Source organism: Nannospalax galili, unplaced genomic scaffold, assembly GCF_000622305.1.
Source record: "Nannospalax galili isolate Female #2095 unplaced genomic scaffold, S.galili_v1.0 scaffold2149, whole genome shotgun sequence".
NCBI classification, from domain to species: Eukaryota; Metazoa; Chordata; class Mammalia; order Rodentia; family Spalacidae; genus Nannospalax; species Nannospalax galili.
Window position 1 is genome coordinate 117,637 of NW_008360298.1, and position 17,796 is coordinate 135,432.

The window sequence follows — 17,796 nt, forward strand, 5'->3', positions numbered from 1 at the left end:
TAGTCTTGGCTAAGTATTTTTTAAAGAAATATTTCCAGGCAAAAAAGACCCATTATTATAATTATCATTATTAAATGTAAATTAATTGTAGCTATTAGAACATAGAAAAACCTCTGTTTATTTCACCTCAGGAGAGGTATTAATAGAACACAGGATAAGAAAACTGTAGATATGATTCCAAATATTGCTCAGATCCTCTGGCTTCCCTGCTACCCAGATGCTCCTTAGTCCTCTTCTGAGGACTGGGTCATTTTCCTTTGAAATGTGAAGTATGAATAAAAGTCAGCTAATCCTAGAACTTGAAAACTAAGGCATTCTTGAAGAAGCTCTAAGTTCTCTACCCTAAGCTGTGTAGAACAAGACTAAGGGATAGTTTCTGCATGTTTTGACTTCAAAACCTTTTGAGAATGGATGCCATGGAAAACCCGACCCTTTTGTTCTGTGCAATCCTGAGCTGTTTGCTAACAGCTTATTGGCTTATCATATTGAATTACAATCATTTGCAGATAGAATTCTTAATTTATTTCCTTTGATGCAGATGCAGCAGCAACAACTACATTGTCCCCATTAACATCAGCAGCAGACCTCCACAGAAACCCCCTATGTACTTGTTCATAGAACTATCAGATGACTATGATAGTCCCACATCTGGTTAAAAGCTGGAGCTTCCAAGAATAACTTTCCTAGTAAGGTGAGAGCTCAGCAGGAGAAATTTTGCTTAGTGTGTGTGAGGCCCTGGAAAAGTTCGAGTATTAAAAAATAAAAACAAAATTAAACAGTATCAAGTAGAAGATAATAGTAATTGTGGATGGAAGCTACTGCAGGAGGAGAGATGAGATGTTGGGGACAGGAGAGATGACTCGATGTATCTGATAATGAAGAGGAGAAAGCAGTATTGGCTAAGGATAGCTTGACTCAGGGATTAGAAAAACTGTGTCTGCCAAATGAGAACTTGGAAAAGGACAGTGGAAGGGAAAATCCTGTTTCACTTGTATATACGTTGTGTTTGAGAGTCCAGATGGAAACCTTACTTGAAACCATTATCATCATTTGAAACTGAACATTTAGTTGGACAATTTATTAAGGATAGCTTCTATCACAGAGCAAAGGTGGGAAAGAGCAGTGCTTACAGAAGGAAAGAGTATTTACTAAGTACTATGTCATGGTGTTATGTAATCTTATTAGTTGAAATCCAGGTAGGAACAGGAAATGGTGAGAAAGAAAAGAACTCTTTCACTGTCTTTCATTGTAACTGGATAAAGGTTTATTTAAAGATATATAATACTGAGTACATTAGGGCATAGGAATATATGGTATCCAATTTGTAATTTCAACACTGTAAGTGAGTGCCTATTTGGTAAATGTTTTATGATCTGCTTACTCATATACTCAATAGCCACACTGTTAGTGATCATAAAAAGGAAGCTATTCTGAAAGCATTTGCAGTTAAAAAATAAATTAAAAACATGTTCAAAATTTTCTTTTGGATATACAGGAAACAAAGTCTGTTAACACACATTTTACTACTGAGTGACTATCTGGTGGTATTTATATGTAAAAAGATACAACATTCTAAGAAGATAATTCAAACCATATTAACATATTGACATGAGTTACACTTTTCTTCATAATCTCAATATGTAATACTCAATGCATGATATTTTAAGCACTGTCCTTACCATAATAAATAAACTTTAACAAATAGTGTTCAAGATACAAACTCATATTCACAGGTGGTGTTCTCAGGTTATATAATTCATGAAAGTTCACAATATCAAGGTATGTTCACCTGTTTACAATTCTAAAACAAAATTTTAATTTAACACTACAAGCTTTAAATAATGGGGGGCTGGGCTGGAGAGATGGCTCAATGGTTAAGAACACTGGTTGTTTTGGCAGAAGACCCAGGTTTGAATTCCAGCACCCATATGGCAGCTAACAACTGTCCACAACTCCATTTCCAGGGGATCCAACAGCCTCTTCTGTCCTCCGTGGGCATTGAACAACAATGGTGCACTTACCTACATGCAGGTGGGATGCATATAAACATAAAATAAAAATAATGATTAAAATATTTTTTAAAAAAACAAAAGTGAGTTTATGTCTACATGTGTGTTTCCCTGATAATATTATTTTATCAACAATAAAAACATCAACATGGTTTCTGTTTACTTTAAACCTCTACTGACTAATGTTTTTATAGTGTCTACAGATTTAAAGTGTGAGTTCAGAGAGCAGCAAAGACTACCAGGTAGTTATGTTCTGCTATATAGGACTCATCTGCTCTTAGATATGTCCTCTTAACTCACTTCCACCATGCTCTAAGAAGCAACCAGTACTTCATAGAATGTACCTATCTCTTCCTTTGACGCATTATTTTGAATTATTCTTGTTTAAGGTTAAACATAAAGCTTAAAAAATCTTTATTAATTCTTTGAGAACTTATACAATGTATTTTGATCATAGTCATATACCCTCCCGAATTTCCACCACAAACTTACTAACTCCCTTGACTTTATGTCTTCCATTATCACTTTGGCGGGGGTGCGGTTCCTGAGATAATGAATGCTACATTCTGGACATACAGAGGGTAAAAAAGGATTTTTTACAGAATATTTCAAAGGACTGTCTATCATCTACAAAGCACCTTCACATGCTGTTACTGTAGATCATTTTTTCTCAATTACAGTAAGATATCTTATGTCAATAGTTTTGGCGTGTACTGAACCGTTATGGTTTTAAAAACTTATTGAGTCCAATTTATGGTCACCATATGCTGTTGGGTGTGGGCTTGTCCCCTGGAGCCTGTTCAACATAGCAGGCATCACAATATTAAAGAGAACTTAACTCTCACCTATCAATTGCCAATACTTCCTCATTTAGGGTCGGGGTTTCTTGTCCAATACTCTCCCCCTGCCATGCTTAGATTTTTGTCCAGTTTGAGCTAACATAGGCCTCAAGCATCCTGTCACAATTGCTGTGAGCTCATAGTACAAATGCCCTGCTGTCTGGAAAACCTTTTATTTTAGTCAGATACCATCTCTGGCTGTGACAATCTTTCTGCCCTGTCTTCTACAGTGACAACCATCTCTGAGCTTTGGGAGGAAAGAATATGATACAAGGGTCACATTTAGAGCTGAGAACTCCAAAAACTCTTATTCTCTATACAGGGACCATTTATTAATCTCTGTGTTAATCACTATCTGCTGCAAGAAGAATCTTCTCTGGTGAGATTTGAGAGATGAATATTCTATGGGTATAACAATAAGTCTTTAAGCGTCTGTTTAATACTATCCATTTAGAATAATAGTAGTAAGTACTTAATTATACTCTGTGACCTATCCAGCAACAGTTTCTTGACCCTGATGACAGTTCCAGTTATGGACTCCATTTTGTGAAATGAGCCTTAAATTCAGTCTGAAAGCAGTTGTCTACACCAATAACATTTGTGTCATAAACAAGAAACTTAAAATTATATTGTACATACAAATCATTTAGTAAAGCATATAAAATTTTTAATTAGAAATAACTTTGGATTTTCTAAGTTGTCTTGAAAGCTAACAGGGTGTGACAGCTGGCCTATCCCATGCTCCTTACAGCAGTGATCTGTAACAGGGTAAATGACACAATTACCTGCTATAATTACTTTTGTTGACAATATAGTCTCCTCAGAGAATGCAATTTGAAATAAATAACTGCTTTTCTTGTCAATCCAATAAAAATATCTTCCTTCATAGTTGAGGGAGTAATTTTGCTAAATAAATGTTTGAAATTAGAAACTACAAAAATATTTTTTAATCTGTTAAAGCCCGAGATAATATGAATGTCACTCTACATATGTGAATTTGTAAAGATAGTAATATACTTCTAAGAATTCTTGATTTCTTCATTTTTTTTGCTGTGATAATTGACTCATTTTAACCTGCGACCTGTCAAGGACAATGAATTAATTCTTATCATTAGCAGTGTTTACTTTTAGAGTTATTTGTTCTTTCTTTTAAAGAAGCTATTCATTGTGTATTTTGACAATAGCTTATTGACAATTGTAGCATTTTTGTACGATGAAGTGCTAATTGTATCTTTTATGCTTTGTTGCTTTTATTCAACTACATTTTAAATTAAACTTGTAAAACATGTTCCTCTTGTTACATCTTTAACACACTTTGTTCATCCCATTATCACTAGATTTTTTAATTACTTCATTTTAGTTATATTTCATTAATATTAGTGTAAACTTCATGTTGATGTATTTGTGTGTGTGTTTATGTGAATGCATGCATGTGAACTAATATTTTACTTGTAAAAAGTGATCCACGTCCATTTGCATTTGTTGATATTACTGAAGCCTGTTGTTTTCAGCTTTCTTATCTAAGGTCTATGTTTTTCAAATCACAGGATATTTGATGTGTTAATCTATGTGGCGATTTTTCAGAGTTTTATTTTACCTATTTTAGTATTTAAGAACCTTTGTACTTTTGTTTAGGCAGTTACCTTTAACTGATGTTTTAATCATGCTATTAGTTTTATTTTCTTCCTTAACTTCTGTGCCTCTCTTATCTCCTTTAAATCATAGCTTTGACTCACACCTATTATGAACATACTGAAGATGTAGATGAATTACATTTTTCCTCCATTTCAGTCTCTACCTGCTTTGACTACTTTTATGACATTGTGAGCAAATAATTGACAGAAACAATGTAAGAAGAAGTGGTTTTGTCTCACAGTTCTGGGAATCCAGTCCATCATGTTCAGGAAGGCATAATAGGGAAAGTTGAGTTTCTGCCCCTGGGAGCTTGTGGCAATACCTGCTGCATCTAGTCTGATTGGGAAGCAGAGCCCAAGGATGACCAGAAATGGATCTCCTTCAAGGCCCACAAATCTACATTTGCACTACTAGCATCTGTTCTTCGAGTGCACACCAGAATGGTCCATCAAAGCTCTGATATGACATTCTAGGGCTTTTTTAGCATGTATCCATTTTAGTGTATCATATTTTAGCATTTTTAGAACATACAACTTTGGCACACTACTGTTACACTATGTTCCACATATCAAAAAATACATGTACAATTAGTATATGAGTGCATGTATATAGATGACAGATTTATGAGAAAAAAAAACACAGTGCTAGGCAGGAGAAACCTGAGTCATTGGTCAGTTAGTCCAGGAGGCTCCAACAATGACATAGATTATTGTCACAACTGTTTTCCTCTATCAATCAGTATCAGAGTTTCAGGTTTCATATAGAGATAACCAAATAATCTTGAGCAAGAAGAACAATGCTGGAAGAATCACCATACCACATCTCAAACTATATTACAAAGTTATAGTCATAAAAACATCATGAAAATGGCACAAACACAGACATGCATATTAATGGAATAATAGAAGACCCAAATGTGAGTGTATGCAATTTCAGCCACCTGATAATTGACAAAGGCACCAAAAGTGCACAGTGGAGGAAAGACATAATTTTCAACAAATGCTGGCAAAACTGGATCTCTACCTGTAGAAGAATGAAATCAGACCATTATCTTTCACCCAGTACAAAAGTCAACTCCAAATGGATAAAAGACTTTAATACGAAACCTGAAACTCTGAAACTGCTAGGAAAAAAAAAACACAAGCATTTCCCTACATGACATAGGTGCAGGAAATAACTCTACATTGGACATTAGTTGCTCAAAAGTTAAGTACAACAATCATCAAGTGGGACCTCATTAAACTAAAGAGCTTCTGCACCGTAAAAGAAACAACTTAGGGAGTAAAGAGGAAACCCATTGATTGGGAGAAAAACTTCACCAGCTACACATCTGACAGAGGACATTATACAAATAATTTAAAACAAAGAAACAAGAATGTAAATAACCCATTAAAAAGATGGGCTAAATATCTGAATCAATAGTCCATAAATGAAGAAATAAAAATAAGTAAAGAAAAAACACCTTAAAATGTGAACACCACCCTTAGTAATTAGAGAAATGCAAATCAAACCATTTTAAGATTTCATCTTATCTAGGGCAAACTGACTAAGATCAAGAGAACAAAAACCACATCAAATGCTGGTGAGGATGTGGAGAAAGGGGAACATTCATTCACTACTGGTGGGATTGCAAAACTCGTGCAACCATTATGGAAACAATGTGAAGAATTCTTTAAAAATTAGAGATGAATCTACCAAATGATCTGGTTATACCACTCCTTGGCATATTCCCATAGAACTCATGCTACTGTAGAGATACCAGTATATCCATGTTTATTATTGCTATTTTCCCAAAAACTAAGAAATGTAAATAACATAAATATCCCTCAACTGATGAATGGATAATGAAAATGTGATATGTTTTTCACAGAATGGAGTTCTTCTGAGTAGTTAGGAAAGGTGAAATCATGAAATTTGCAGGTATCTGGTTGGAAATAGAAACTGTTTTCTAAGTGAAGTGTTGCAGACTTAGAAAAACAAGTAAAGCATGCTCTCTCTTGTTTGAGGATCTTAGCACCCAATCTGTATGTGAGTACATATCCTGATGTAATAGCAGGAGCCACGAAAATGGAAAGGAACCACAGAAATAAAGGGAAAGGAACAGCCTGAGAGATGGGAATAGTAGGAAATAGATATTACCAAGTTTCAGAAATAGGGGTATCCATATTCAACTGAGAAGAGAGTAGGGAAGGACATACAACGAACTATGTGGGTAAAGGGGAAAAGGAACTCAAGAGAGGAGGAATAATAGGAGACTGCTATTATCAAGGGGAAACTGGGAAAACTGTGGTACTTAAACTGTGGAGGGAGAGGGGAGGACTAGGCAGGGAGAGATGAACAAAACTTACGTGGTGTAAAAAGACAGAGGGAAATGTATTAACTACCCTCCCAAAAAACAGCCCTACACATGCAATATCTCAAAATAAGCCCATGTGTATACCTGAGGGCTATATAACAAGAAACACAGTGTCAGACAGGGAAACCTCCCTTCAAGTTGTTGGTCATGGTGGTCCAAGAGGTGACCAAAATAGCACAGGCTATTTCCATAGTCATTGATTACATCCAATAACTTGAAGTTAAGACCCTATTGCTGAATATAGGACCTGCTTCGGACACAAGACTTGGAGCAATGCAGATAGAACTGACCTGGAAGCCTCCTCCCTGAAGACAAGCTCTCATAGTTCTAGAGATTACTATGAAAGAAGCTAAGGGAGAAAATCAGTCAATGGTTAAACCCATCTGTAAAGGCTGATAACCACAAAGACTGGCACAGTAAATTGTCTTTATTGCAGCAGTAATGGCACTTTTAAATAGGCAGTATCAACAGCTATCTAACTGACGTTAAAGTCCTCTCAATGGGAATAAAATTATCATTAGCATAGTAAATATAGCCAAATACACATGGCTGGAGATGTCCTAGAGAGGTCACAGATCCCAGAGAAAACTCTATCTCTGTCATATTTCTAGACAAATGAAACTTTTTACTACATGCTAAATATGGATCCTTATACTTGCAGACAAGCATACACCATTCACCAAAGAACCTTCTTTTCAGAACAGTTGGGGGCTATTGCAGAGTTCCACTATTGGTCATACATAGAGAATGAATGTCCAAGAGATTCCCAGTCCTAAGTGACACACCTGCAGTGGAACCTCTATACTTAAGGCTCACGGAACATAACAGGAGGAGAGAGAATATATTGGTATTTGTACCTGGGTCTTCTGCAAAAGCAGCCAGTGCTCTTAACTGTTAAGCCAAGATCTCTAGCCTCCATGAGGCTTTTTCTGAAGTCTTAGGTGTTAGTTATTCCTCCCCACAATTTCTCCTCTGCCCTGCTGTCCAATTTAAGTCTTCCTACTCCATTATTCCTACCCCCCCCATTTATATCATTGCATTCTGTATCCAATCCTACGATATCCCTGCCTCCATGACCTAACCTTTGTGGATTTTTACCTGAAACAAGAATATCTAAGGATTCACAGCTAGCATCCACTTATGAGAGACAAATGTTTTCCTTTTGGGGTTTGGGTTACCTCACTGATGATGACTGATGATCGTTTCCTTTTACCTGGGAATTCAATAATATTCTTTTTCTTAAAAGCTGAATATTATTCCACTGTGCAATTTCAATATAGTTCAATGATCCTTTAATCAGTGTTAACACATATCTAGGTTGTTTTCATGTCCTGGTTATTATGAAGAGAAGAAATGAACATGGATTGATGGACAAGTATATCTGTGGTATGTTATAGAGTCCATTGGGTATATGCTCAAGAATGGTATGGCTAGATCATGTGGTAGAATTTTTTCCTGCTTTTTGAAGAATCTGAATATAAATTTCCGATGTAACTGCACCAATATGCACTCTAACCAACAGTAGATATGTGCATATCCTTTCCTCACGTCCTCATGGTTTGTTTTTGAAATCTTAGTAATTATGACAATGATAAGCTGATATATCAAAGTGGCTTTACTTTGCAATTTTCTCATGAATAAAAGTGTTGAAAAATTTAAAAATATTTCAGTCATATATCATTCATATTAAATTTTTGGTTTTTTCTTACTAAAGTCATTTTTCTTATAGTACTGTTATCAAATTCTTCATTCCATCAATAATTACAAATTGCATTTTTAATTATTTCAATATACATCAATCCTATGAGCTAATGAACTGACCTTAAATTACTATACATTTATGTGTCATTTAATGTATAATTTTACAATGATATAAGCCAATATTATATATGAACAGTACATGCTTAAATAGAACTTTATTTTAAATATTTTAGAGATAAGATTATAATATTTACACCCAATTAACATTAGTAATTCTGTGCCTCTTTTCCACAGGAACGCATGTTTAAATTTTATCAAATGAAACATAATTTTCAAATACTGGATAAAATGAGATGCTTGCGAAAACGATCTACAGTGTCATTCTTGGGAGTTCTTGTCGTTTTCCTCCTATTTATGAACTTGTACATCGAAGATAGCTATGTTCTGGTAAGTTTTTGAGACTGAGTAATTTAGTTCAGTCAGTAAACCTAGTGTCAGTCTAGTTGTACCCTATCCTAGGTTGTGGAGTACCCTTCATTTAAATAAATTTATTTTATGCCTATTTTCTACCTGTATATTTTAGTCTTCCATTGTTGACACTATACTTATATTAATCTGTTTTCTAACTTTTTCATTGACACTACATTGTGATACAATTATGTAGATCTGTTTAAAACACACTGGCCATCCTCACTATATTGAACTCTTTAAGATTGTTAGGTTTTACTTTGAAACATAAATTAACAAATTTTGCTTAAAAGCATTATTACTTACACTCTCTTTTTTTTCCAAGTAATTGATGAAGCTTCTTGAAATTACCGTTCTGTAATTTATTTGCTTTTTATATTAACTGTTTAAGTGTTTGTAATACCCTATATATGTACTATTTTGTATAATTAATATCTTGCATAATAATTGTTTTGTATTTTGGTTAAGCCTAAATCTTCACAACATAATATGCTGATATTCACTGAAATATATCAAGTATGGACACTTACATAGAAATTATGCAAGTGTTCAAAAGACTTTAGAAGTGTTGCTATATGATTATATAATATGAAATATGAAAGCATCAAAAGAAAATTTTTCTACTAATTAAGCAAAAACAGTTTATTAGTATTATTTTGTTACTGTTATGTCATTTCATGTTAATAAGAATCAACTATCTTTTTCACAATTTCTATTTGAATTAACCTAATCATCTACTCTAATTTTCATGTTATTACTACTATTCAACTATTTCAAATAATATCTTCAGTCACACAGGGACTAAAAAAACTTTAATGAATCAGAGATTCTCATATTTCTGATTAAATTATGTGACAAAGATATTTTCCTTTATCTCTGTTGGCTGGTAAATCACATCCTGTATGTCATGCAATTATTATTAATTAAATGATTTATGCAATGACATTCTATACTTACAAGTCAATATTAAGAGACATATTTATCTTTCATTTTCAACAGTTCAAAAAAATCCATTGCGCATAATAGATATTCTTTCATCCTTTTCCTATAGAAATTCTATAGGAAAAGGCTCAGTGGTTAGAAATTCAATAGGATGGCTCAGCAGTTAAACAAAATATGTAAAATTTCTATGTTAACAAGAAAATCCAAAGCATTGCCCTTGTTTTTGAATTTTTATGCAATGCTGTGAACCATGATCTTATCTAGTATACAAGTATAAACTAATGATGGAATTGTTTCATCATTAAAGAGCACTTTTTTCAATAAAATTTTTCTGTCTACAGTAAATATAGATCTAATTAACTTAAAAATCTGCCCAAGTATTGAGAAATGATTGCTTCTTACATTAAAAAATATTAATTTAAATAAGTGTGAAAAAATAAGTTAAAATAATTGTTAAATACTGTCCTTATTGTAAATTCAATAATGGTATTTTCATGATTTCTAAATAAGTTGTACTACAAGATGAATGGTTATCAAGTTCTTTCAATAATTAATATTGAAATACCATTAAAAATATACTTCTAGGGCTGGAGAGATGGCTCAATAGCAGTTAAGAGCACTGACTGGTCTTGCAAAGCACCCAAGTTAAATTCCCAGCACCCACAAGGCAGCTAACAACCATCCAGAAAATCTGACCTCCGTGGCCATTGCACTACACAAGTGCACTCTTATACATGCAGGCAATACACTCATACACCTAAAATAAAACTTAATTTTGCATATATATATAATATTATATATTATACTATATATAGATGCACACACACATGCACACACACACACACACACACACACATAATTCTAGCAGGCTGGAAAGATGGCTCAGTGGTTAAGAGTGCTTACTGCTCTTTCAGAGGATTCAGATTCTGTTCCTAGCATAAAACTGACAGCTCCCAACTGTTTATAACTCCAGTCCTTGGGAATAAGATGTTCTATTCTGCCTTACACAGGCACTTGCACACCCACGGAGCATTGAACTCATGCTGGCACACACATATACATAAGTAAAAATTAAGGAAAAATGCATTCAAAATTATATTTCTAAAATGTGTAATACGTATTGAAAACTGATTCTAATGAAACATAATGCAGTTTCTTCTTTATAATTCTCCCTCTCATCTGTGTTTATTTTTCATAAATTTATCAGCCTTAAGTTTCCATCTTGCATTTATTCTGCCACAGTGCAAATAGTTTTCTAGGCACAGACTGTATTAAGTCTTTCTCTTTTATTTCTGGATGTAATATTTATAATTCATAGAAATCATTCTAAAGTTATTTAGAACATTCAATGATGCTCCTTTTTTGCTAGAAAATTCATTTGTGTTATGAAAGCCTAGGCATATTAACAGCTTAGTATATTTGTTTTTTTATTAGAGAGATAAGTGTCTTTCAAAGGGAAGGGAAGCAGCGCTCAGTGGAAAAGACAAATTCTTTTTCAAAGCCAACTGAGTGGCAGAGATGCTGCACGCCTAATCAACTTAGCCTCTGGGCTGTGAGCATCTTCAAAGTAGCCACCAGGGTACATATTTAGACTGTAGCTAGTCCACTGAATTGCATTACCATCCAGAAAATGATTGTCATAAAGCTTTGTCTTATTACTGAGGAACACTACAGTGTAGATGCTGCAGGAAGATGGTGTCCAGGGACAGCCTGACTGTTTAGTTCATTGCCCCTGAAAGCAACTACCTGGTCTGACTTGGGTGGAAGCTACATTTTATTTATGCTGAAAAGTATAAAGAAGGTTTTTCTGAAAATTGAAATAAGTATTTTCACATCAATCTCATTTTATATATATTATGTCCTCAAACAATATGAATGTCCTTCATTTTATTCCAGAAAAGGTCTAGACTGTAACATGTTCAGGAAAAATCCTTTAAAAATATTCAATATTCTAGCTGGACCTGCTCCCGCATGCCTTTAATCCCAGCACTCAGGAGGCAGAGGCAGGCAGATCTCTATGAGTTCAAGACCAGCCTGGTAACATAGCAAGTTCCAGGACAGCTGGGGCTACAGGGAGACCCTCTCTCAATAAAGACCAAAAAAATTCAATATTCTATGACATCCATAGAATATAGCTTTATATAAGAGCAGAATATAAAATTGAATACATTATTGTGAAATGTCTTCTTTAGATAGTGTATACTATGTTACCACGGAAATAGTAAATGTTATACTCAGTCCTAAGTTACTCTGTAGCAGTCCTAAATTGTTAATTTGATACATTTTGTTAATAGATGTGCTGTCAGTAATAGATTAAACTGCATATACATAAGGAAGTTAAGATAATTAGAGCACAGTGAATGTTCATAAGAATTATTTCATTTAATCTTGAATTGGAGATATTCTGAATGTCTATATTTTTACGTGACAGATATGCTAGAATCATTGCTAAATTTTTCTTTGTCCCAAATATAAAAGCAACATAAAACATGGAAATAAACTAATACAGACAGAATATAGTGTTTCAGAGATACTTGAATACATTTGGAAAAGATTTTAAGAATAAACCTTGGTTTAATATGGTCTACAGTTAAGTATTTTGTAACTGTCCTGTTATACTGCATTACTTTGAGTGTTTATGCTATGAAAGTTCTTTTTGGGGGGGTGGGGGAAGGATTTATTCAGCTTACATCTCCTGGGTCACAGTTCATCAGGGAGCCCAAGGAAGAAACTTCAGGGTGGGAACCTGGAGGCAGGAGCTGGAGCACAGGCCATGTAGATCGTTGTTTATTGACTTGCTCTCCTGGCCCCTGCTCAGACTGCTTTCTTTCTTTTCCTTTTTCTTTTTTTTTAACTTTTAAAAGAAACTTTATTGATAATTTAGATTTAAGATTTAATTATGTTTTCCCCGTTTGAGTCAGAAACTAAGTACTCAATGTTCCAATCAAGGTGAAACTAGTGTTTGAACCTTGTCGAATCTTATAGAACAGAGTTTTAATTAATATTTTATTGACCACAGATAAGTAATATCAAGACCAATGTCAATTGATTCATTTTCTTTTATATTGTTTTAGTGAGTTACACTTGATGGCTTTAGTTCTTATCACAACTAATAGAAATAGACCCACATAACAACGCACTGCAAAGTATACAACTTTACTTCCCAAATAGATTGTCCCAAAACATGTGGCAGTAAACCATGGCCAAACAATAAACCTAAGACCGTATGACCAATAAGCTTGATGAGATGGTGAACTGACCATCAAAATCTACCACTGAACTTTAATCAATGCAAAATGAAAATAAAATGATGGCTAATGGTACATATATATATATATCATGATTTGTATATTTTCTTAAATATAAAGCTTTCTATAGTGTTAGTGAAATAAAAAGTTCACTATCAAGTAAAATGAAGGAAATGTCAACTATCTCAACCACCTTCAATACAACACCATACAGTAACACAAGTTCACATGCACACCCATACACAGAGAGACAGACTGTAATAAGAAAATTGTGAGCAAGGTTTGAACACTTCCATTGACTTGGTACAAATGCATCCTGACTGAGGTTATTAGAGGACATTTTACATAAACATTTCTGTGCCACAGGGGGTATGACTGGGTTCTCTTAGCACTTTCAATTATATGGCTTTATAAATTACATATTGAAGCTTAAGAAATTATCCTAAAATCATTTTTTTTCACATTTATGTCTTCCTAATCATTCCAAAAATGTTGCAATCAATATTGTAGTTTTCATTTGACAGCATCTGTGGAAGAGTAAGTAGATTAGTGTGGCTCAATTTACAGGGAATTTGAAAGGGTGAAAGTTCAAGATAGATCACCATCAAATTATAATGTCATTAATTTTTTCAAGAAATTGGAATTTTAACATGATGGCAGTGTAAATTTTCACTTATGGGTTAATTTCTCAAGAGAGTGGCATTATTAATGTATGACAAAGAAAACCAAATTAATTGTATAGTGCAGAATGTAAACAAGTAAGTGTAAAGCAGAAGCTACAGGTAGGAATTCAGGTGAAACTGAGATTATGGGCAAGTAATTGAGCTTTAGATAATATTTTGCAGTGCATATATAATCTTCATTTTGAAAAGAATTCATTTAATTTGTGGCCACACATTATGCATTAATTTATTCTATTTTATTTTTATTTGCATTTAGGAAGGGGACAAGCAACTAGTAAGGGAAACATCCACACATCAACTTAATTCTGAGCGCTCCTTTCACACGTTTAAGGATTTATCAAACTTCTCAGGGTCCATAAATGTCACCTACCGCTATCTAGCTGCCACACCTTTACAAAGAAAGCGTAAGTATCCTTAGGCATGTCGATGAAAAATCCATACAATATTTTGTTTCTTTAAAAGTAATGAAAATTGGGGTGGAGAGACATCTCAGAAGTTAAGAACACTTGTTGTTTTCCCAGAGGACCTGGGTTCAATTCCCGGCCCCCCTTTGGTGGCTAGCAACCATTCTTATCTCCAGTTCTAGGTAATGGGACACTCGCTCCTGGCCTCTGTACGACATTGCAAGTGCACAGTGCATTTGAACTCATACACTTAAAAACAGTAAATAAAATATTTTAAAATAATGAAAATTTATTCCATTTGTGTAGCAATAAAAAATTAAGAAATTTGGTAAAAAAATTACAATTTGAGACTATGCTAATAATTCCTGGGTCAGTAAACATCAAAATATTAGTGTTATTAAGACCCTTTTAACATTTTGCTGTAGAACTGTGTAAGAAACAATTATCAATCTGCTTTAAAATAAAAAATCTATTCGTATGTTATTATATTCCAGCCTTTGATGAATTAATTTTATAAATTCTAAACAGTTTTGAATGAGTTCTTGATGGTATATTATTTTATAAACAGTTATCACAGATTACATACCTATGGCAAGTATGCTAATTCCCAATATACCTACATTCTTGAGAGTGACATTTTGAATATACTACTGAAATCCTACCAAGTAAGGGTGCAAATTAAATCAATAATCTTTATCATGCTAATGTTTCTTTTTTTACAAATGATCATTCAGAAATTTTATTTAGTGTTGGTCATGTGAAAAATTAGATCTTTAAAAAGTGAAAACTATTTCCATAGAAAGACTCCTAACATTTGCCAGAGATTAACTGCTTTTCCTTAGAATATTGAGTTCCAACTTCTAGATTTTAAATCTAAGAAAAATTTCTCTAGGGTAAATAACTTTGTTGTTAATGATGTATCATTCATTTGAGCAGAGATAAATTTTATCAAAAATATCTTACAGTCCTGTTCATTTTCTAACTAATAGATCAATTAAATTTCAAAAAAATATTATGAAATACACATTCTTCTAGTACAACATAATGATTTGATCAAAGAAAAATTAAAATACATGATGTGCTCTATGGAACATTTAAAGGTGAATTGCAGAATAAGCCACTCTTATTTTTCTTTCTCATAATAATTTGACAGCTTTAGTTGTAAATTCTCTTTTACTATAATAGATATTGTTATTTGAGTTTCTTTGAAACTGTTGTTTTTTGGTTTTGTCTTACTTTGTTTTGAGTCTCATTGCAAACCAGGCTGACCTGACCATGTGACACTCATCTTCTCTTAGCCTCCTATGAGCTAATACTACAGGTGTGAGCTGCCATGTGTAATTGTTTATAAATATATTTTGTATGATATCTGACTGTATATCTCTCTTCTTTAAAAGTAATATATCAGAATGTTACCCTACAGAATGTTTTAGTCAATATTCATTTTTGTGTTTCATAAACAATGTTTATGTCAGAGGATTAATACAAGACTGTAGATACATTTTTTTCTATATATTCCATGTAAAATGTGAATTACATATAAAATATAACTCTTTCATAATTGCTTTAATATGTTAATCACAAAATGTTCTATACATAATCATTCACTAGATTTACTTAACCTACTTGTAGGATTAAAGGAAATGAATCTTCCTTTTATTTCTATTTCTATGCTATTCATAAGCATACATTTAATTTGTCTTCCTCTGAATTCTTTTGTTTAGGGTATCTTACAATTGGAATTTCATCAGTGAAACGAAAAAAAGGAAACTATTTGCTTGAGACAATCAAGTCAATTTTTGAACAATCCAGCTATGAAGAACTAAAGGAAATTTCAGTGGTGGTTCATCTAGCAGATTTTAATTCATCCTGGTGTGATGTCATGGTCCAACATATTACACAGAAATTTGCCCATCATATCATTGCTGGAAGATTAATGGTTATACATGCTCCAGAAGAATATTACCCAGCTTTAAATGGTCTTAAAAGAAATTACAATGACCCAGAAGACAGAGTCAGATTTCGTTCCAAACAAAATGTAGATTATGCTTTTCTGCTTAATTTTTGTGCCAATACGTCAGACTATTACGTAATGCTTGAGGATGATGTACGGTGTTCCAAATCCTTTTTAACTGCCATCAAAAAAGTCATTGCATCCTTAGAAGGGACGTACTGGGTAACTCTTGAATTCTCTAAGCTTGGCTACATTGGTAAACTCTATCACTCTCATGATCTCCCACGTCTGGCACACTTTTTATTAATGTTTTATCAAGAAATGCCTTGTGATTGGTTATTGACTCATTTCCGGGATCTACTGGCTCAGAAAAATGTGATCCGATTTAAGCCATCTCTCTTTCAGCATATGGGTTATTATTCATCCTATAAAGGAGCGGAGAATAAACTGAAAGATGATGACTTTGAAGAGGAGTCATTTGACATCCCTGATAACCCCCCAGCAAGGATCTACACCAACATGAATGTGTTTGAAAACTATGAAGCAAGCAAGGCTTACAGCAGTGTTGATGAATACTTTTGGGGAAAATCTCCCTCAGTAGGGGATACCTTTGTGATTATATTTCAGAATCCAATTATAATTAAAAAAATTAAAGTGAATACTGGAACAGAAGATCGACAGAATGACATTTTGCATCATGGAGCTCTAGATGTTGGAAAATTTAATGAATTTAGAAAAAAAATAAGAACATGTGATAACTACCTAAGACTAGGGGAATTCAAAAATGGAAACTTTGAAATTTCAGAAGTGAATAAAAAAATTCCATTTGACATACACTGCATGAGGATATGTGTTACCAAAACCCAAAAGGAATGGCTGATCATTAGAAGCATCAGTATTTGGACATCTTAGCCAATTAAACCAGAATCTTGTGATTCCAAAGCAGTTCTTCCTGCTTCGTTTTTTGCTATCTTCATTCTTTGCTACTTTCATCGTTTGAATGAAAAGCAATAGATGTCATGTGTTACAAGGAAAGCTAATAATCTTGGCAGTTTTAATTGAGCCTTGATTCCAAATTGTCAACATGGTCTTAATCTAATACACCCCTGTATTTGTTTTTGCTTTTGAAGTCAAATTCTAGGGTCAATGTTGCTTTCATTTATATTTTTAAATGTTCTTAAAGTCACGATTTCAAATGAATAACAAAAGAGTAACATGCAAGATTTAAATCAAAGGAGTCTTTTGTTGGGTGATGGTTCCTTTTAATGTAGTTGAGAACTGTGTGCACTTACTTGTTCAGGAATTGAAATTTTTTATATGATCAAACAGCTTTTTATTAAGAATCTGAAAAAAATGCAGTTAGTTACAATTGTAATCTGCTTTATTTTTCTTGTAAATTTATGTTTTCATGGACTACTGTGTGTCTACAATGAATACCTCTTCATAGAAGTGCTGTCTTTACAACAAACTATTTTGTGTAATTAGGGCTATGAAAAAAAGAGAAAAAATTATCTTTTTTTCTAGTTATTTATATGAAAGGGAACATTGCTCATTGTT

At 33.5% G+C, this 17,796-nt stretch overlaps 1 protein-coding gene across 1 annotated transcript; it reads left to right on the plus strand.

The window, feature by feature from the left end:
- The first annotated feature begins 8,840 nt into the window (after positions 1-8,840).
- Mgat4c (MGAT4 family member C) lies at positions 8,841-17,447 on the plus strand. The gene is made up of 3 exons (XM_008824215.2): positions 8,841-8,987; positions 14,138-14,285; positions 16,010-17,447. Exons 1-3 carry the CDS (start codon positions 8,841-8,843, stop codon positions 17,149-17,151), a joined length of 1,437 nt encoding a protein of 478 aa, XP_008822437.1. The 3' UTR covers positions 17,152-17,447.
- Positions 17,448-17,796: the final 349 nt, after the last annotated feature.

Excerpts from the sequence above, each read along its gene's own strand:
- Mgat4c (XM_008824215.2), top strand. The coding sequence starts at position 8,841 with ATGTTTAAATTTTATCAAATGAAACATAATTTTCAAATACTGGATAAA. Across the intron at positions 8,988-14,137 it reads TCGAAGATAGCTATGTTCTG|GAAGGGGACAAGCAACTAGT; the intron begins GTAAGTTTTTGA and ends ATTTGCATTTAG. Across the intron at positions 14,286-16,009 it reads CACACCTTTACAAAGAAAGC|GGTATCTTACAATTGGAATT; the intron begins GTAAGTATCCTT and ends TCTTTTGTTTAG.